Raw genomic sequence first — 20,181 nt, forward strand, 5'->3', positions numbered from 1 at the left:
AAAGGAAAATCTATTGCCTTTGGAAGAGGGGGCAGGTATCTCACGGGGACTATAAAGATGTAGTGAAGTTATGCATGGAGAACAGGAGAGCCAAAGCACAGTTAGTGCTCAACCTGGCTACAGCTGTTAAGGATGACAAAAAATGTTTCCATAAATTCATTAACAGCAAAAGGAGGATTAGGGAAAATCTCCCTCCTTTACTAGGTGCGGAGGGAAACATGGTAACTAAGGATGAGGAAAAGGCTGAAATGCTCAATGCCTACTTTGCCTCAGTCTTTAGCAGTGGAACTGGCTGTTCCCTGGACACCCAGCCTCAGGAGATGGGAGATGGGGAGGGGAAGCTGACTGAGGTCAGCACAGTTGAAGAGGAGGTGGTCAGAGACCTGTTGCACCGCTTGGATGCACGCACGTCTGTGGGAGCGGGTGGGTTACACCCAAGGGTGCTGAGGGAGTCGGCAGATGTGCTCGCCAAGACGCTGTCCATGATTTACTTGGAGTCATGGCTGACTGGAGAGGTCCCATTGGATTGGAAGGTGGCAAATGTGACACCCATCTACAAGAGAGGCAGAAAGGAGGATCCAGGGAACTACAGACCTGTCAGTGTGACCTCGGTACCAGGGAAGGTCATGGAGCAGGTCATCTCAGGTGCCATTAAAAGTCATATAATGGACAGCCAGGGGATCAGGCCCAGTCAGCATGGGGTTATGAAAGGCAGGTCACGCCTGACAAACCTCATCTCCTTCTACGACAAGATGACCTGACTATTGGATGAGGAAAAGGCTGTGGATATTTTCTACCTGGATTTTCAATAACCATTCGACACACTCCCCCATAGAATTCTCATAGAGATACTGGCTGTCCATGGCCTGGGTGAGGGAACGGTCTGCTGGGTCAAGCCCTGGCTGGATAGCCGGTCCCAGGGAGGGGTGGTCTGTGGAACTAAATCCAGCTGGCGTCCGGTCACAACTGGTGACCTCCAGGCTCGGTGTTCGGACCATTTCTGTTCAACATCTTTATTGTCGATCTCAACAAGGACACAGAGTGGATCATCAGTGATTTCGCAGATGGCACCAAGTGAAGCAGGAGGGTCGATCTGCATGAGGACAGGGAGGCTTTGAAGAGTGACCGGGATAGATTGGATCAGTGGCCAATGGTAATGGGATGAGCTTCAACCAGGGCAAGTGCCAGGTCCTGCCCTTGGGCCACAACCACCCCCTGCATGGCTACAGGCTCAGGTGAGGCCACACCTGGAGTGTTGTTTCCAGTTTTGGGCACCTCAATACCAGAGAGATCTCGAGGGGCTGGAGCAAGGGCAGAGGAGGGCAACGAGGCTGGGGAAAGGCCTGGAGAATAAATCCTGTGAGGAGCCATGTAAGGAGCTGGGAGTGTTCAGTGTGAGGAGGAGGAGGCTGAGGGGAGACTTCGTCACTCTCTGCAGCTCCTGACAGGACATTGCAGAGAGGCTGGGACTGGGTCTGCTCACAGGGAATTGGTGACAGAACAAGAGGGAAAGGCTTGAAACTGCAACAGGGGAGGGTCAGACTCGACATGAGGAAAAAATGTTTCCCAGAAGGAGTGGTCAGAGAGTGGAATAGGCTGACCAGGGAGGGGGGGAGTCCCCATCCATGGGGGTGTTTAAGGGCCGTTGGGATGAGCTGTGGGGGGATGTGGGGTAGGGGAGAACTTTGTAGAGTTGGGCTGAGGGTTGGATGCAATGATCCCGAGGGGCTTTTCCAACCTGAATGGATCTGTCATTCTGTGATTCTTCTGGTGTTCTCCACAATCCCTCCTCCCTGCCTCCTTTCCCATGGCCCTGACCACCTCTGTCCTTGCTTCAAAGGCCACCACTGAAATCAGCTGTTCCATCCCTGGGTCGGGCTTTATCTGGCTGCCAGGAGTCTGGCTGAGATCCACCCACCACACGCGACTCCCTTCTTTTCCTCAGGGAAAGAGCACAGAAGGCTGAAACAAAAATTGTCTTAGTGACGAGCAGAGTACCAGCAGGCAAGGATCTCTGAAGTTCAGAGATGTGTGAAAATCTGGAAGACGGCTCTTCATCCTCCAAATGAGAATTAAAGTGGTGATTCGTACACGTAGAATGGCCGATCAGAATATTTTGTCATCACCTGGGTGAACGCTGGATCTCCATCTCCAGCCAGGGGAGGTTGCTGCAAGCGCAGCGCTGCCCTGACGGACCCCGGCACCCAGGAGGAAGGGGAAGGAGACCTCCCGCTTAGGGCTACCCTGCTTGTAATGTCTGGGACTTGTGCAAACACATGTGCAAAGTTTGGAGCTTGTGCAAAGGCCTGTGCTTGTGCTAAAAGCATGTGCCACGTTTGGGGCTGGTGAAAGTTCTGGTGCGATACTTGGGATTTGTGCAAGCTCTGGTGCGTGTGCAAGAGCTCCGGGACATGGAGGGACAGGGCTGCACTGTGCGGCACTGGGATGAACTGGGGGCACTGGGAGTTCCTTGGGTTATTAATAGCAGGCAGGTGCAGATAGAGGTGATCCCCGGGGGTGGGCAGCCTGTGAAGTGGATCCTGGGACCCCTGGGGACATCGAGGGGGCACCCAGGTCACCCCCTCTCCCCCCCACCCCACCCCTGTCCAGAGGGGTCCCAGCACACTGGAGAACACTGGGACACATTGAGGGGGGACATGCGGAAAATGGGGACATCCAGGGACACTCTGGGAACCCCCAGACCATCCTCTATGTCCCCATCGAAGGGTGCCAGGACACTGGGGGACAGTGTGGGGAACACATGGGGACACTGGGTGACCCCAGGTACATGGAGAGACTCCCCCAGGCCAACCCCTGTCCTTGTAGAGGGGTCCCAGGACACTTTGGGGCACTGGAAGAAACTGGGGGACACACATGGGAACACTGGGGAATGCTCAGTGAAACTTTGGGGATCGCCAGACCACTATCTCTTTTCCCCATAGAGGGGTCCAGGGCTACAGGGGGACACAGGAGGGGAAACTGGGGGCGACAACCAGGCACCCCACTCATCCATATAGAAAGGTCCCAGGAACACATGGGGACCCCTAAATCGCATGGGGACACTGCAGGGGGGACCATGGGGACGCTGGGGCACCACCCCGGCCACCTCCTGTCCATATAGAGGCCTCCCAGTGTTACCGAAAATCTGGAATAGGAACTCATCAACCCCAATTGGATGCAGATAAGCAGACACGTCTTTATTGACGGCCGGGTGCATGGGTGAGTGCTCTCACTGACAATGCACACCAGTCACAAGAATCATACAGTTCATATATTATTCAATCATACATATTCATTAGGTGGTCATACATAAACACAAGAATTCCTGGAAATCATTATCATACTGCCCTCCTTCTTCCGATTCTGCGCACTAAAGCTTAGAAATCTCTAGAAATGAGCCTGGGGTGTAATTTGGGTTGGTGGCCTGTGAGTCGGTGGTCGCCATCTCCCCTGCTGGAGTTACCTATTCCCTGGTTTCACTGTTCCGTGGCAGAGCTCTGTAAGCTGTTACAGCTCATTCTCCCCAGGTCTCATTAATTTCAGGTTGTGGTACATCTAAGACACTATCCAATGTGTTCTAGGGAACAAATTACTTCTGTGTCTGGACATCTCTCTAACAACTTCAAACAATTAGTTTCAATTCTAAATCTAATTCCCTAATCACTATCCAGGTGTACCTAGTAAATGATTACTGACCAGTTCTTTGGCCTGGGTACAGGGCTATACAGAGGAATTCAGAGTAGCATTGGTTTCTGGTTAGATGTGCAAAATGCAAAATAAATGTAAACATGTAACCCTACTAAAATATCTCTCATAATTCTGTATTCATAGTGGAATCAAACATTATTAATTCTGATTGGTGGCAAATCAGTGACACCAGAACACTGGGACACCTGGGACACTGAGGGCCCCCCCTGGACACTCCCCAGCCCCATAGAGAGGTCCCGGGGCACTTGGGGACATTGCAGAGATGACATGGGGAGAGCAGAGGACCACCAGGCCACCCCCTGTCCCCAGCAGCAGGGTCTCAGTGGGGTCACTGGGCAAACTGTGCTGCTGCCGGGGGATCCTGTTGGCTTTCCCAAAGGAGGAGGGGGCAGCTGTGGACTGTCCCCAGGCTCTGATTTAGGGGGGACAGCACTGGAGGCAGTGGCAGAGGGCACAGTTTGGGTGCTGGGGTGGTGGCACCCGTGGGTGTCCCAGTGTCCCCTTTGGTGTCACTGGTGGGGGACAGGGACACCATGTTGTACATCTGGATGCTGCTGGTGCCAGTGGCACTGGGGACCATGGGTGCCGCTGTCACCAGTTTGACCACAGGCTGGACACTGGGGACAGTGCTGATGCCAGGGAAGGTGGCCTGTGGGCACTGGGCTGGGGCTGAAGGTCATCACCTGTGGGGCAGGGGGACAGCGTGGAGCATGGGGACAGTGTGGGGCATGGGAACACGGGGGGGCACAGGTGCTATCAGGGGTGTGTGGACCATGGGGGGACATGGGACAGTGGGGGACAAGGGGACAGCCTAGGGCAGGGGACATTGGACCATGTAGGGTGTGGGGACAGTGTGGGGACCATGGTGGGACATGGGGGGGCATGGGGGGTCATAGAGTGTGGGGGACTCGGGCACCATTGCTGCCACCGTGATGGGGACCCCGGGACCCTTGAGGGTGACATGGGAGACAAGTCTCCAGCTGGGTCCGGCGCAAGTGTTCATTCAGGGGCTTTCCCCTCCCCCCAGGCCAGGCTCACGCTGACCCCAAAAGGCAGTTTATTGCCACTGAAAAGGACCTTTCCCCCAGGACTCCCCCGGGGCTTCCCCCCGTGTCGTGGGTGGCACCAACCTCAGAGGGGGTGGCAGGAGGCTGAGGGCGTCCCTGCCCATCTGTGTGGGTGGCGATGTCACCGTGGCCATGGTAACCTGCCCAGGGTGTCCCTGCCCATCTAGGGGGGTGTGATGTCACAAGGGCTGCTGTCACCCCTGGCAACAAGCCTCTAACAAGGGTTGCTGGGCTCCGGCCATGGTCAGTGTGACCTGGGAGGTGAGGAGAGGGCAGGGCAGGGCAGGGGCTCCTTGCCGAGGGAGGAGGGGGGGTCCCACACCTCGTGGCACTGGGGCTGTGCTGAGAGCTGACCTGCGCCCCACTTCTCCCTCAGAGTCAGCCAAGGAGCATCTGGGAGAGACAACCTGGTGCTGCTGGGACAGGGACGCTCCCAACACTCACTAAGGACGTGAGCCATGGCTGAGAGGCGAGAGGAGGCCCCCGACTTGATGGAGCAGGGTGAGAGCAAAGTTTCCCTTCCGCAGCACAGCAAAGGGGCTGTCGGGGCAGTCAGTGTGGGGCCGAGCGCTGTGGCAGGGGGAGTCACTGCCTGCGATGCCCCTTCCTTGCCACAGCCGCCAGCCCTGCCCCTCACCCCTCAGGGACGGAGCAGGGCCCTGGGGACGATCCCTCAGGGATGCTTCCCCCGGCCCGCAGAGGTGCTCATTCCCGCCGGCATTTGCTCTCTCCCTCCAGCGTGCGTGCTGTGCGGCCGGGCAGCAGCTGATCTGGATCTCTGGGGGCCGAAAATCGAGACAGAAGGGCTCTGTGCCCATCGTTTTTGCATGGTGAGTGCCCCGGGGCTCCCTCCAGCTCCCCGACAGGCACCCCCGGCCACTCTCTCCTCATCAGCTCCTCCTCTCTTGTGCAGTTTTTTGCCGGTGAGCTTTTGTACTGGCAGGATGAGGAATCAGGGCTGCTGGGAATTCTTCCTGAGGACATTCTTCACACAGTCGAGTTGGCAGCGCAGAAGGTGAGGACCTGACCATATCAGGAAGATTTGTGTCAGAAGAGGTTTGGGGGAGCTTATCCCAGAGCCCAGGAAAGAAATCCCAGCCCCTCCAAGCAGCTCTGGGACAAAAGCCTTGCTCCCAGCATCTCCACAGAGGCTCCAGCCCAGGAGCCTGGTGCGCCGGGCGGATCTGTGGGCTGTGGCCCAGCAGCGGCCACATCCTGCGCCCTGCCCAGAAGAGTGGGGCTGGCTGGGGAGGCCCTGAGGCTGCCGCTGACGGGGGCTGCTCTTCTCTTTCCAGCGATGCTTCATCTGCGGGGAGAGCAGGGCCACCATCACCTGCTGCCAGGAGGACTGTGACCTCAGCTTCCACCTGCCCTGTGCCATGGAGGGTGAATGTATCACCCAGTACCTTCCTCCACACAGGTACCTCCTGTCCCCTCCTCACCCCCACCGGGGAAGGACCCAGTGCTTCTCACCTCACCCATCCCTTCCCTCTTCCCCCCAGCTCCTTCTGCAGGGAGCACCGCCCAGAGCAGGAGGTGGAGGCAGCTCCAGAGGAGAACACCAAGTGCCTCATCTGCCTGGAGCCTGTGGAGGACAGAAAGTCCTTCCACACTTTGGTGTGCCCCGTCTGCAAACACGCCTGGTACCACCGGGTCTGCATCCAGGTAGGAGCCGTTCCCTCACCCCCAGGACTTGGCAGGCGCTGGGCAGCACCAGGGTCTCACTCCTGCTCCTTTTGTTTTCGCTGCAGGGCCACGCTCTCTCTGCTGGTATGTCCTTCAGCTGCCCCCACTGCAGAAACGAGCACAACTTTATCAAGGACATGCTTATCATGGGCATTCGAGTCCCCATGAGGTTGGTGTCCTGCTGGCTCACAGCACAGGAGGCTGCAAGCCCTGTGCCATGCCCGGGGCTGCCCCTGCAGTCCTGCCCCTCCGCTCTCCCGTCTGCCTGGGCTTCAGCTTCACAGAGGAGCTGTAAACCAGGAAGGGGGCAGGAGCAGGGCTGCCCTGCATCGGCCTCATGCCGGGGCAGCAGGGGCTCAGCCTTTTCCCTTTCTCCATCAGATTGTCATCATGGGAGAATGAGCCTCAAGATGAAATACTAATCGAGGGGCACAGCCACTGCGATGCCCATGAGTGTCTTTGTCCTGGAGGCAGGGAGTATGCAGAGGAACAGGGGTAAGTTGCCAAAGAGGCACCCTGGGCTCTGCATGGGATCTCTGTGTCGCCAACAGCTTGAAGAAGAAGGACAGAGAACAGGAGCTGTGCTGCACAATCCCGTGCTGCGGTCACTCTGTCCTCACAGCCATGAACCCTTTTATTCCCCAGGCCCTGGCAACTGCTCCTATGCATCTCCTGTGCTGCTGAGGGCACCCACCGGCGCTGCGCCAACTTGAGGAACAGCAGGTTCATCTGGGAGTGTGAGGGCTGTGCTATCCAGGGCACCGGTAAGAGGCAAAGCACCTTCATGCCACTGGGCTGAGGCCAGGGCCCAGGCAAGGCCTGGCAGCAGGTGCCCAGGCTGGGCTTGGCAGAGCCTTTCTGCCCCATGAGGGCTGGGGGCACCGCTCTGGCCTCTCCACAGTGGCCTCTGTGCCCCTGACCATCCTGCTTCCCCTTACAGCCTCCAGTGACAGCTCAGAGCTCGCTGGCTCTGGCACTGCTAGTGAGTCAGGATTGGGGTCATTCCACACCTTGACAGCACCAGAGAGCAGCAGCCCCGGCACTGGTAACCAGGCGGCATTGGGGCCGTCCAACGACTTCCAAGTGCCTCAGGGCAGCAGCAGCAGCTCCAGCTCACCTGGGCCCGAGCACACAAGACAACGCTCCCGTGCTGAACATCGCACCCAGACGCCCGACAGCAGGCCCAGAAGAGGCTGGGGGAGGAGCCGCATACCATCACCAAGTGTTGAGAGCAGCACCCCCAGCCAGGCAGCGCTGGGGACGTCCCAGGGCTCCCCAGTGCCGGAGAGCAGCAGCCCCAGCACCAGTAACCAGGCGGCATCGGGGCCGTCCCATGACTCCCCAGCGCTCGAGGGCAGCAGCAGCTCCAGCCGCCGTGGGCCCATGCGGATGAGGCACCGCTCCCGCCTGGAACATCAGGCCCAAACCCCGTACATCCGGCCCGGACGCAGACACAGGACCAGCCGTGCGCCATCCCCACGTGATGGCAGTGATTTCCTTCCACCGACACAATAAAGTTGACCGTTAACCTCTGCCCTGGGAGATTCCACGCTCATTTCTCAGCTTCCTCCTCCTCTCCCTTTCTCCAGGGGCAGCGTTAGGAGCTGGGCCCAGAGGGTTTCTTCCCCCAGGGCCTGGCAGCCCCTTGCCCAGCCCTCCCTCCTTGCGGGCTGGCCTTGGCCGGCTGCCCAGCGCCATGGCCGTGTGCTTCGGGCCTCGCTGGCCCCGCAGCCGGCTCAGTCTCCCCGGGGAAGGTTCACAACAGGGGAAAAGCTACTTTTCTTTACAAGCTCCGCTCGGTGTCTCGGCTGGAGTTGTGACATGGAGATTGCTGTAGATGGTCTAGCAATTGTAATAAAATAACAATTATAAGAAAGTACAAATGGGTGATGCACCCTGTGATTGCAGTCTTGGCACAAGGAGTTCTTGAGGCAGGACATGAAAGCAAATGAATCTTACCTGGCTCTGATTTTTCTGGCCCAGGAAATCTGCTCCCAGCGTGGTCTGTCAGCAAGTACTGGGAAGCGAGTTAAGTGCAGACCACTGATGTGCTGTAGTGAGCTGGTAGGAAAGCAGTTGTATGAAAACACACCCCTCCTTGCTAAGAAGAAATGGGAATTCTTTAAGAATTGTCTGCTAGTGCTGTGTGCTGGGGGTACTAGTTGGGGACTACATCCCCCGTGTGAGTGTGGAACAGACGTCTGGCTCTGGGCTGTCACAGCAGAGCCCAGCGGGACGAGGCTGTGCCTGTCTAAATGCACAGCTGCCTGAACCGTAGCCACCAGCTTCCAGCAGCACCACAGAGTGTGCAGGGCTTGATCTGTGCCGGAGCAGGCTGTAAAGCATCAGGTAAACCTGTTCTCTGATGTCTGACTGCTGGGGCAGCCTTGCTCCAGTTGGGAAACAGGGAATTTTGGAGGCAATATTGCGACAGCAGGAGTGCTGTAAAGTAACAAGAGGGAGCCATTTGTCCAGCTGCACCGTCAGACACCGCAGACCTCAGATGTGACAAAGGGAATTGCTAGAGCACAGGGCAGAGGGCACGGGAATTGTGTCCTAGGTGGCTTCTTGGGGAAGATGGACTTTTTGTCACAACTTGGCTTGCCCGCTTCCCACTGAGCTTGGGGATGCAGATCTCAGAGCTGCCTCCATTTCCATGGAGCTCTGCTGCCGAGCTTCCCTTCAAAACCTTGTGGAGAATGTACCTGCAGAAGGGACACTAATTGCCTTGTATTTTGAGCATAATGACATGGGGGAAAGAACAGGGTCAGCTGTAAGGAATAAAGGAGATGTTATGTCTCATGACTCCCAGATCTTTTTTTTCCCGTGGGCGTTAGGCCTGCTGTGGAAGGCAGGAGGAGGCAGTGGGAGCCTGGGTCTCCTCAGCTGTGTAGGTGCCCCTTTCCTGAATGTCAGCTCAGCAATGGGATGCTTGTTAGAAAGCAGGGATCAAGAAGGGAGATCTGGGCCAAGCTCTTTGCTGGCAGAACTGTGCTGAACTCTGTGCCCTTGCACCAAGAGATAATTCGCCTCCCAGTGCTGGAGGTCTGAGCAAATGCTCTCTGTGGATGGGAAACAAGTTGCTCCGTCTCCCCCCTGCCCTTTCCTTTTTCCTTAAGGAAAGAGGGAAAACCCTACTGAAGATGGGATCACTGGCACAAAAGCTGAGTTGTGTGGAGTTATTTTGCAAACTCACATTACCTCTATGAAACCAGAGCAGATGAGGAAGATCAGGTTTGGGTTTAGCTTCTGCTGTGGCTCTGACAAGCCTATGAGCCCATCCTGCTGCCATAACTGTGAGCAGCACAGCCCACTCGAACACCTGCCAAAGTCAGTGTGTTGGATCCGAGGGAGCTCCTCTTCCCCAGGTTCATCAGCTGGAGAAGAGATGGTGTCCATCCTCACCCTGCCACGGGCTGTGGCAGTCGCCTTTGGGAAAGGAGTGGGCTTGGTCTGGCTCTGGGCAGCGGAATGGGATATTTACCCTGTGACACAGAGGTACTTCTCGGGCAGAGCAAAATACTAAGTGATTTTTTTGGTGAATGTTCATTCTCATCCTGATTTCATGCTGCCTGATCCGTTTTGTCGAATCCTGACTGTTCTCCCCAGCTGTTCATCACCCACACTTATGTTTTGATGGCTCTTGTAACATACAGCCTGCTAAAAAGATCTTGGTTATTTTCTCTTTCTTTTTTTCCCCTTTGAGGAGTCTGTCCTGATCCGATATTGGGGAGGATTCTTAAACGATCCCAAGAGCAACATTAAGACACAAACGAGGTGAGATGCCGTACAACCTTATTAACTTTGTTTTTCTATAACAACTGATAAGAGCAATAGGACAGAGAGGAAAAGAAGGGAAAATTCAGAATCCCTAAGCAAGAGAACAGTAGAGATGCAGCTAATTCCCACCACTGCCACCAGGGATCCAGCAATGTTCTGTTGGCTTGTTCTTGGTGCTGATGATGTTCCACGTTCCTGACTCCATTGAGGTCTCCAAAAAGCAGCAGCAGCAACAATCAGCAGCATCCCGAGAGAGGAGTACACAGTCCTTGCATAGTCCCCGTCCCTGCAATTTCTCTAAAAAGTCCTCCCGTTTCCACAGGGACTCGTGGAGATATTTGCAGCCCCGTGGTCCTCCATGTGCGCAGGCCCCGGTGGTCACGGTGGTCTCGATGTTGGGGGTCGACCTGCGGTGCTTCCAGCCTCTACACGTCTTCCTCGCCGCTACAGTCTGGCCCTGCTCGCCCAGCCCACCGAGCTATACCGAGTGGGTGTAGCTCAGTGGGCACTGCCAAGGCTGCTGCTGTTCCAGCTGCGGGTGGATGTCGAGGTGTCTTGGGGACTTTCCGTCTTCAAGGCGTACTCCTTTGCAACAACAGGGTGCTGAGGGCAGGACAGGGTGGTTGTGAAGCAGCAATGCTGAGACAGACAAAAGTCCAAAAGGTCCCTTACAAAGTCCCATGAACTTTTTGCAGCAGTCCTGACTCTCCTCCCATGTCCTCTGTGGGCAGCAGTGTGGCAGTGAGAGCTGTTCGCCTGGGAGGAGGTGTGCTCTGCTGTCCAGGGGCTGGTGGGGAGCTCTGTGGTGACCAAATTCTGGAGAAAACAAGGGAGTTTTAATGTATGACCTCTTGTACATGAAGGAACAATCCTTTAGCCCAGATGTCTTTGGACGTGTCTCTTGGGAGGGGGCTACCAGGCCTCCAAATCCAGCAGTTTATGTCAGCTCATTCTTTGTTCTGTTTTGCTTCTGGCCCTTAATCTGCAACAGCAGTTTGGGGCTGCAGAGAGGTTCAGGGCAGGGTCACCTCTACGTCCAGGACAGGATCTGCTGATTCAGCTCAGTATTTTAAGCAAGATGGAGCCAAATTAATCCTCCTTGTTGCAAGAGCTGGTAGTCAGGATGGATGAGCAGTTCATTCACAGTTACTGCAACCCTGAAGGAAATTACATTTATCTATTTAAAATTGCTTTCTTAACCAATGTTTAGCATCTGGGTTAAAATTCCACTGGCACCTTGAATCAGTGTATGGGGATTTCAAAGTGCTCTAGGTTAAGCAGGCAAATGAGTTAAACTGCGTTTAGCTGATGCCCTGGCTGTGAATCATGCGGCCAACCCCATGCTGAAGACATCTGGGGCTCGTCTGCCGTTCGTAGTGGAGGTTTCGGACCCTTTCTCACAGATGTCGCCGTTCTGTAAGTGACGGCTTTACTGACCAGAGGGCAGGAGGCACTTTGGGAGTGGCCCCTTCTGATGGAGGCTGGAGAACTCTGCTCTTCTGTCCTGGCTGTCAGGCAGTGGCTTTCACAGTGGTCCCATCTCTCAGCTCAGCTCTGCTTTCTGTCATCAGGACACAGCTTTGATTTGCCAGGGCTGAGTGAATTGGGACGTCCCCTACTGCCCATCTGCACGAGACACCCCCCTCTAGCAAGGTATAGGATGCGGCGGGCGGAGGAAGCAAGCAGCCGATTCAATGTGAATGATAGAGCGATCTTCCACTTTACTGAAAGAAATCACACCTTATATAAGCACTCTACAATAATCATGCATACTACTCACAAATCTATTGGATACATGTAAAAAGCTACATTATAGTATCCCAGCCACTTGTGGTATCTCAGGCATGTCCCAACATCTTCCTTCTTCTGGCTTGCTTTCTTTCCCAAGGCCATTCCTTTATCATACACAAGGTCATAATGTACCTCAGTTTCTCTCTCTGTTAACATAACGGTCCTTTGCTATCAAAACTGTACCCTGGGTTTTTCCTCTGTTTACCTCAGATGGCTGCAATCAGCTTCTGCAGAGACCCATGGCCTTGCTCTCTGCAAGCCGTTCTCCAACAGTTCCCCCTTTTTCTTTTTGTGCAGGCTGCACAAGCATAAATTTATTAATATTTCTCATCATACAATTATATGCTATTTTAATACTTACTACAATCAATAATACTATTCCTAATCACCGCAATAAACTGTTAAAGGTACCCTATTAAGTACAAAGCATCCCATATTAACTATATTCAAAGGATATGACTAAATACTACAAATTAAACAGTAAGGAATGTACGGAATAGCACACTTAATTAATAGAAGTACTAACATTCAGATCCGCAATTGCTAGGGAACCCTGGATACAGCGAGAATTTAGAGTGCCCTTCCTCACAAACTGGAAACCCTACGTGATGCGTCCATCCGTAGGTGAGGCATCCAACGTCGCTGCAACCAGGTCCAGCCCTTAAAGCAACAGGCCAAAATAACTGGCAACTTTCTTTGAGCGGAAACATCTGATTTCATCCTCCTGTTGGGTTCCACCTGGAGCCTGGCCAGTACTCCAGGGGGAAAACCAAGGGAGTTTCTAAATAAGGTTAAATACTTGAGCTCTTAATTCTTAATATTACTAAACAAAGAAAGTGGAATACACACATTCTTACAGCATCTTATCCTTATTAATAACTATATTTTATCTAAAGTACATCTTGCATAAGTGACTAGTAAGCTTACATATTTCATTAAGAAGTTACAATTACTGTTAGCATTTTCTCTTAAAAGAAATGGCAACTGTAGTGTAGTTTGTTCTGTTGCAGTAGCAAACATCACTGAGACATTCTGCTTGAACGATCAGTCGAAGAGATCACAAACTGTCCGCACAGGGGCACCCACAGCACCCACAGCTGGATCCTGAGCGCTGGCTGCCTCTCACGCCCCAGGGGTGGTTGCACACACCTTGCCGGTGACCATTGGAGATGAGACCTGTGGAGACACAAACATAACCTCTTCCCCAGGTTATTAAAGGAAATGGTCCTTCCCAGTTACCCCTTTCTAGGTTTTTATTAACAATTGAGCTTTGCTTTGGACTTCTTGTTGGTCTGGTATCTGTGATGAAAAATGACACAATATTGATGACACCTGTGAGACAGGGGAAATGTTTAAAATGTTCATGACATATAATGCCTTATTTAGCCTTTTGTGAGGTGTAGATTGGTATCATGCATTTTGCCCCTTTGTTGTTGTTCTTGTTGTTGTAATAGACACTTTAGCTGCTAGATGTATACTTCACAGTGGCCTGACCGGCCGGTGAATGGGGAATGCAGGTCAGATGCTTGACTCCCCACTGTATGACAGGATGCAAAACAGTGCTCCAGGAAAGGTATTAACAGACACATGTACATATTTTAACATTTGAAATGCAGCTGAGTGAGTGACAACAGATTGCTATAATTCTGAGGAGGTGAGTCCCCAAGAGTCGACACCACTTCCCTGTTGAAGAGATAGAGTCTGTCTGGTACTCAGGGCAAGTTGCAGTGATGTCTTTAGCTGGATGCCTTGATAAAGAAAACTGTTTTGTATTGCTCTGGCATTCTGGAGGAAAAAATGCATGCGTTTTACAGCAGAGCAAATGGTTGAGCTGGAGCCAAGATCTCTCCCCCCTTTTGTTTTTGCAAAAGCACTTTCAAGGTTTAGCGTGTTCTTTCTGCGATAGCTTGTCCTGTGGGGGAATGCAGTATACTGCCGATGCTTGTTAGCTATATGGTGAAGATCTTGTTTTGCTTTCTCTGCAAGTACTTTGAGTGATGTTAGTGAAGGATCTTTTCACAAAATATCAAATAAGATATGCAGATCATCATGAGTCAGGCCTACGACGGCTGTATCTAATTTATGGTTCCTAACAGTGATTGTAAATCTTTTAAAGTCTTAATAACAGTTTTAAGTTGTTGCAGGACAATGCACACAGGTGATTCGGTTTACAAGGTTAGTGTCAGGGTGGGTTTCAGGGTGCGTTGTGCTACAGTGGTGATTAAGACAAATTTGATCCAATTTGAGTTCCTCATCAGTTACAACCCCAAAATGCAATAGGGGTTTTCTAATATAAATGGATGAATATTTGCTACCCAATCTTCTAGGCCCCTTACATGAATGAGATCCTTGCTTTAAATTGCTACAGCATGACCACCAACCCTGAAAAGCATCTGAGGTACCTGAGCTAACAGCCAATCTGCTCACAGATATTATGGTCACATCTGCACCAGTATCTAAAATGCCTGTCAGCTCAGCAGATTTTTTAGCTTTAACGAGAGTACATTTTACCAGAAGATAACCTTGTGTCATGTTTAAGTCCAAAAATATTTAAGGAGTACCTGCTGAACCAAATCCTGAGTAATTGCAGCTTCTTGGCATAACATTAAAGGGAGCCGCAGTAAAATTAACAAAGTGAATAATTTTTTGATCCTTTTGTTACTGAACACAGGGGTACAGACCATAATTTTTATTTTTCTCTTCATAATCAACATCTACGACCCCTGGTAAAACAAACAACAACTGTAAGGTTGCATTTTTATTTTTTTTTTAACAATATTTCCATTAGGCAGATGGTTCAGAGGTACACTCTCCCCGCAGAGTACGCACCTAAATTCAAAACAACAATCAACACAGAATTACTGCCTCCCGTTAGAGGAGGTATTTTACCTGTAACAGTTATAACACTGAGCCCGAACAAACGGCAGCACCGATGGCCCAGCGGGCGGGCACTAGGACCCTGTAGTTCCTCGCCGGCCGCTCCACTGGCCAGAGAACTCCGCCGCTGCAGCGGCCGCGTCTCACACACACACACACACACACACACACACACACACACAATCACACAGGCACACGGAGGAGCTCCTGACACTTACTACTCACAGCATAAAATGACAAATATTACCAATATGAAGACTCCATTAAGAACACATAAAGCCTGTGCTGCGTAACCCTGCCGCTTTTGGCAGGGGGTGCCGAGGGCGCAGTGCCGGGCTCAGCCGCAGGCGGCTGCTCCGTGGCGGGGGGGCTCGGAGAGGCCCTGGGCTGCCGCCACCAGCGCCGAATGTTGAGCATAGAGATCCACACCTCGGTTTTCTGGGTAGAGTGCTGTGCCGGCGTGAATGTCGTTTTTTCTTAAAAGTGTGAGCCAACTTTTATGGGGCCAGTCGATATCCCTGAGCCATCGCCTCCAGTACAGCTGTTGTAGTCTGAGTTTTTGCAGCCCGTCCTTATTAATGCTTTTCTCTAAATCTTTAATAACAGAAAAATGCCGTTCTTCCCAACGTGGCTGATGACTCGGCTCATAGCTTACAGGAGTAAGAATTTTTCTTTGCATGTCCATATTCCCTTGTGCCAAGGTTTTTTCGCCTCACTTTTATCTACGGATCATCCCCAATTAAGGGAGAACACAGACCAGACAGTCCAGATTCTTTTTCAGGATTTACAGCATCAGGGTGTAAAAGATTATCACACCATTCTGCCTCTTCAAACAATAAATCTGTCTCTTTAAAGTGTCCCTTAGCCTTGCCCAGACCAATCAGCGTGAGTAAGTTTTTTATCGGACTTACTACCCGCTTTTCTAAAAAGCAAAATGTTTAAGGACTAACTCTCATGCAAATATTCCTGCCCGGGAGAAAATTCCTTAAATTCCTTAAAATGCTGGACTGTGTATCTTAACAACCTTCTTTAACATCAGATCAGGCAGCCAACAACCAATTTCCTTAATTCCTTAATTCCTTAATTCCTTAATTCCTTAGCCTTTCCTGGGTAAGTCCCCTATTGCGGCCTTTCCGGGGTAGCCCTTCTCGGACCGAACACCTGCAGCTGGTGCTGAAGAGGTGGCAGCCTTGCCTTCCTACTCTGAGTCCGTCCCGTTGCTTCCCGGGTTCCGTTCGGTGGAAAAGCAGTGTTTGGGTAACCCTGCACGGTGCGACACTTGCGGCGGGCAGAGGAAGCAAGCAGCCGATTCAACGTGAAGGATAGAGCAAGCTTCCACTTTATTGAAAGAAATCACACCTTATATAAGCACTCTACAATAATCATGCATACTACTCACAAATCTATTGGATACATGTAAAAAGCTACATTATAGTATCCCAGCCACTTGTGGTATCTCAGGCATGTCCCAACATCTTCCTTCTTCTGGCTTGCTTTCTTTCCCAAGGCCATTCCTTTATCATACACAAGGTCATAATGTACCTCAGTTTCTCTCTCTGTTAACATAACAGTCCTTTATTATCAAAACTGTACCCTGGATTTTTCCTCTGTTTACCTCAGATGGCTGCAATCAGCTCCTGCAGAGACCCATGGCCTTGCTCTCTGCAAGCCGTTCTCCAGCAACAGGACAACCTTACACATACAGAAAGCGAAACCTCCCGCTAATTACTCCATGGGAACGCAGCAGGCAGAGCTTTTTGTCCAGATTGCACCCGTGCTGCTGTTAGCTTCAGGCACCCAGTGCTTCCAGCACGGCATCTTCCTCCCCGTTCTCCCCCCTGCCCTGGGCAGATCTCTGTTTCAGGTCTGGCCCGGCTGTTTCCTGAGCTGTGCCCTCTAGGTGTGGTTATCAAGTGTTAGGACAGACTTTGGTGTTGCGCTGTGGTGTTGCAGTGGTTGTGTCAGGCAGATGTGGACAAGTCCTAAGTGCAGATGTGCGGTGACAAGCGCCCGTTATTTGGCCCTGACTCCAGGAGAACTGAACCCCTTCAGCCTTCTCAGTCTGGGTGGAGATAAGGGATGGAAAGCAGTTGCAGACTTTCAAGGGGTCAGTGACAGGGGGATCCTTTTGCTCTGCTCCCCCCATTAAACTGCTCTACTGGCAAGTGCACATGTGGGGCATGTGGGTGGCTGCATCCCGCATGTGTTCAATGCTCCAGCGTGTGCACGCACTGCCTGTGCACGTGTGGGGTGTGTGTGTGCGCGCGCGCGTACACTCGGAGGTGTGTGTGCATGTGTGTGTTTGCACAATCGTGTGTGTGTGTGTGCATGCACACTCGGGGGAGGGGTGTGTGTGTGAACACTACGTGTTGCGCTTTGTGTTCCAGACACGTGTCTTGGAGCAGGGGTGTGTGCACGCTCGGCGTGGGCATCACACCTTCCCTTTATAGCCCACGTGTGTCTCCTGGTAGTGTGTGTGTGCGCACGTGACCCAGAGCCGTTGGCGTGTTGCATCGATTTTTCCTACCCCCTCTCTGGCCCCGATGTGCCAGTCTTCTCGATGCCGGGGTGGCTCTGAGCACCTTCCTCTGCGACGAATCTGAGTTCAGCCCTTTGGAGGGACTCTTTCCCTTTGTGCCCGACGTGGCTGCCTGCACCCTCACTTTGCAGGTGCCAGGCATGGAAGTCCTTGACTTGCACGGGAGACTGAATTGGACTGCAGCGTGGTTAGCTGGGAAACTCGGCAACTTTATTTCAAGAACTAAGTCAGCCTGAGCATTTCTGTGCGCTCAGAGGAGCGTGGGCAGGACTGAGCAGGCCTTTGACATGGAGGCTGCCTTTGGGTCCGCAGGCAGTGAGTGTCCCAGCAGGAGATAGCCCTGGTCCGCTGCAGCCTGCGCTGGATCCTCTTCCTCCTGCTGCTCAAGCCTTTTATCCCTTTAGGATCTGCAGGAGCTCCTACAGCCAGTTAAAGAATTGCAGCAGCTTCTGGAGGGGAAAGGGGCAGGAGCTAAACCAGCCCGACTGTGCTGGTGTGGGGCTGGGCCTTTGAAAAGGGGTTGAGGCAGTGAGAAAAGGACTCCATGCCCATGATGCTGGCTGGAGCAGCCCTTGGTGTTGAGTACACTCCCATCTGTTCTAGGATCCAGTTGTAGTAGTGCTGAGTGGAGGTGTGGATGCCGGGCCATTTCGCTCTCATGAAGCCTCTCCCCCAGCTGGTCACCCCAACAAGCCAGAATTAGTCAGCACTCTTGTCCTTGTAGATGAGAGAACCACCGCTGTCACCCTGCAACGAAGGAATGAGCGTCACGGTGGTGTCAGGTGGCCGCTGTCCCTGCCCCTGGGCTGGCTCCTCCTCTCTGCCCGCTCCCCACCTCTCCCGAGTTGTATCCGTGGCACAGAGGCTCTGCTCAGGTGCTGGGGCCGACAGGACCCTGTCTGGGAGGGGGTGGTGGGCCCGTGGGGTAGGGCTCACGCTCTTCTCTGCACAGCGATGCTGGCCGGGTGCAAGAGGGATGTTCAAGGGCTGGGAGCTGGACCTCGGGTCTGCCAGGAGGGCCGGGTGGGCTTTCTGGGCAGAGTCCCGGGCCTCTGGGGCAAGTGGGGCCCTGGGCAAGGAGCTGCAGCTGGGGAAGGGGAGGTGAGCCCCGCCAGCGGCGGGGACCCAGCGGTGGGAGGGCGACGGGCCCGGCAAAGCCCATGCCGGGGGGTGTCTGGGCAGCTGTGCCAGGGATGCCGCTGCCGCTGGGCGCTGCCTTGTCTCAGGCTCCTACCTGGCAGGTGTCGATGCCGCCCTGCGGGTAGCCAGCGCACAGGTTGTGGGGGTGGACGGCCCCTGCGTACCACTGCCTGCTGTTACACAGTTTGAGGTCGATGAGGAGGACCTTGGCCTCCTGCAGGACATCCGCTGGTTCTGCGCCTGCGAGCACAGAAAGGAATCAATGCCTGGCAGCTTGTGGCCAGGCCTCCCGTCCCGTCTGGGTGAACCCCTTCCTTTCCTTGGGCTTTGCAGCATGACAAGCGCTGCCCCGGAGTTGTCCTGCTCTGTCACCGCGGGCCCTGGGCCAGGCCCATCTCTCTACGGGCAGACGTCCCCGCAGCCTGGCTCTGGCTCTCGCCTCCACTGTCAGGAAGCCCAGCCCGCCTCCCCCGTGTGCTAAGCTCTCGCTCGGAATGCGAGCACTCTTTGGGAACTCACCCCTCGCCATCGTGGTCCCCCAGCCACTGATGTAGCATGTTGTCAGCTCGGACACTTTCAGCGAGGCGTCAGGCACGCAGGCGAGCTGGATGGAGTCGCTGCACCGCACAGGCTCGTCCAACTGCAGCAGAGCAATGTCGTTGCTCTGCGAGATCTTGTTATACTCTTCGTGAACCAGCAACTGCTTAACAGAGCGCACCTGGGACTCCGGGCCGGGCTGAGGCAAACTGGTGGCCCCCACCACCACGCGCCACCTGGTGATGTGCCTGGAAGGCAGATGGGGAGAGGGCTCAGAGGGAGCGGCGCCACGTGCTGCAGCAGCCCAGCAGTTCCCTTTCCCTGCCCTCTGCTTCCCGTGGGGGAGAGGAAAGCAGCGCTATGGAGGCTCAGACTGCCCCTGCATGTCTTGGGCTCCAGGCATGTGGAGGCTGTTGGAGGCTGTGGCAGGAGCCCAGCGCTCTCCTGAGCCGCCTCTCAGCCGGGCTCTGCAGTGCCCAGGCACTGGGCGTACCACAAGGAAAGGGGACGGGAGTAGCACGTGGTGCTGCGGACGAGGCACCCGCGAGTGTCGGGGGATATCCCCGTTCCTGGCCCTCCTTACCTGGCCTCAGTGAAGCAGTGGGCTGCTGTCAGGACCCACTGTGGGCTGATGAGGGACCCTTCACACACATGGCCCGTGCCTCTTCTCCGGGTATCCTGGATGCTCACGATCCAGGGCCAGCCCCCTGCCTGGGCGTCTCTGCCCCCCACCACGTGCGAGGTGTCATCAGCAGCAGCCGTGGGCCGGAGTCCGCAGGTCCCTCTGCAACCAGAAACTCGTCACCTTCCTGCTCGACGGCTCACGGCTCTCCCGGCTGAAGGTCAGCCCTCTGCCCTCCCCACGGGGCGCTGCATGGACAGCAAGGCCAGGGAGCCCCATGGGGAGGGCGGGCAGCCACCCCCTTTTCTGCTGGAGTCCCGCAGGCGAGTTGTGCCAGCAGCCCGGGTGTTGCAAGGAGCCAAGGCTCCTGCGTGGGGCTGGGGAAGCCGTGGTGTGACCACAGGGGACCGGTGGACACCCCCCAGGGAAACCCA

At 54.1% G+C, this 20,181-nt stretch overlaps 2 protein-coding genes across 2 annotated transcripts in view; one reads left to right on the forward strand and one right to left on the reverse strand.

Moving 5' to 3' along the window:
* The first annotated feature begins 5,233 nt into the window (after positions 1 to 5,233).
* Positions 5,234 to 6,960, forward strand: LOC113490889 (PHD finger protein 7-like). The gene is made up of 6 exons (XM_026867499.1): positions 5,234 to 5,605; positions 5,689 to 5,790; positions 6,071 to 6,195; positions 6,278 to 6,440; positions 6,527 to 6,630; positions 6,843 to 6,960. The coding sequence occupies exons 1-6, from the start codon at positions 5,234 to 5,236 to the stop codon at positions 6,958 to 6,960; spliced, it is 984 nt and encodes a 327-aa protein (XP_026723300.1).
* A 10,880-nt stretch (positions 6,961 to 17,840) lies between these two features.
* The window catches only part of LOC113490890 (acrosin-like), a 3,782-nt gene continuing 1,441 nt past the window's right edge, over positions 17,841 to 20,181 (reverse strand). Inside the window, 5 exon segments of the mRNA XM_026867500.1 lie at positions 17,841 to 17,955; positions 17,990 to 18,195; positions 18,683 to 18,828; positions 19,108 to 19,373; positions 19,709 to 19,909. Coding sequence (XP_026723301.1) covers positions 17,841 to 17,955; positions 17,990 to 18,195; positions 18,683 to 18,828; positions 19,108 to 19,373; positions 19,709 to 19,909 — 934 coding nt within the window.

The sequence above is a fragment of the Athene cunicularia genome, unplaced genomic scaffold (assembly GCF_003259725.1).
Source record: "Athene cunicularia isolate RWA unplaced genomic scaffold, athCun1 SCF_6, whole genome shotgun sequence".
Lineage (NCBI taxonomy): Eukaryota > Metazoa > Chordata > Aves > Strigiformes > Strigidae > Athene > Athene cunicularia.

Excerpts from the sequence above, each read along its gene's own strand:
- LOC113490889 (XM_026867499.1), top strand. The coding sequence starts at position 5,234 with ATGGCTGAGAGGCGAGAGGAGGCCCCCGACTTGATGGAGCAGGGTGAG. Across the intron at positions 5,791-6,070 it reads TCGAGTTGGCAGCGCAGAAG|CGATGCTTCATCTGCGGGGA; the intron begins GTGAGGACCTGA and ends TTCTCTTTCCAG. Across the intron at positions 6,196-6,277 it reads CAGTACCTTCCTCCACACAG|CTCCTTCTGCAGGGAGCACC; the intron begins GTACCTCCTGTC and ends TCTTCCCCCCAG.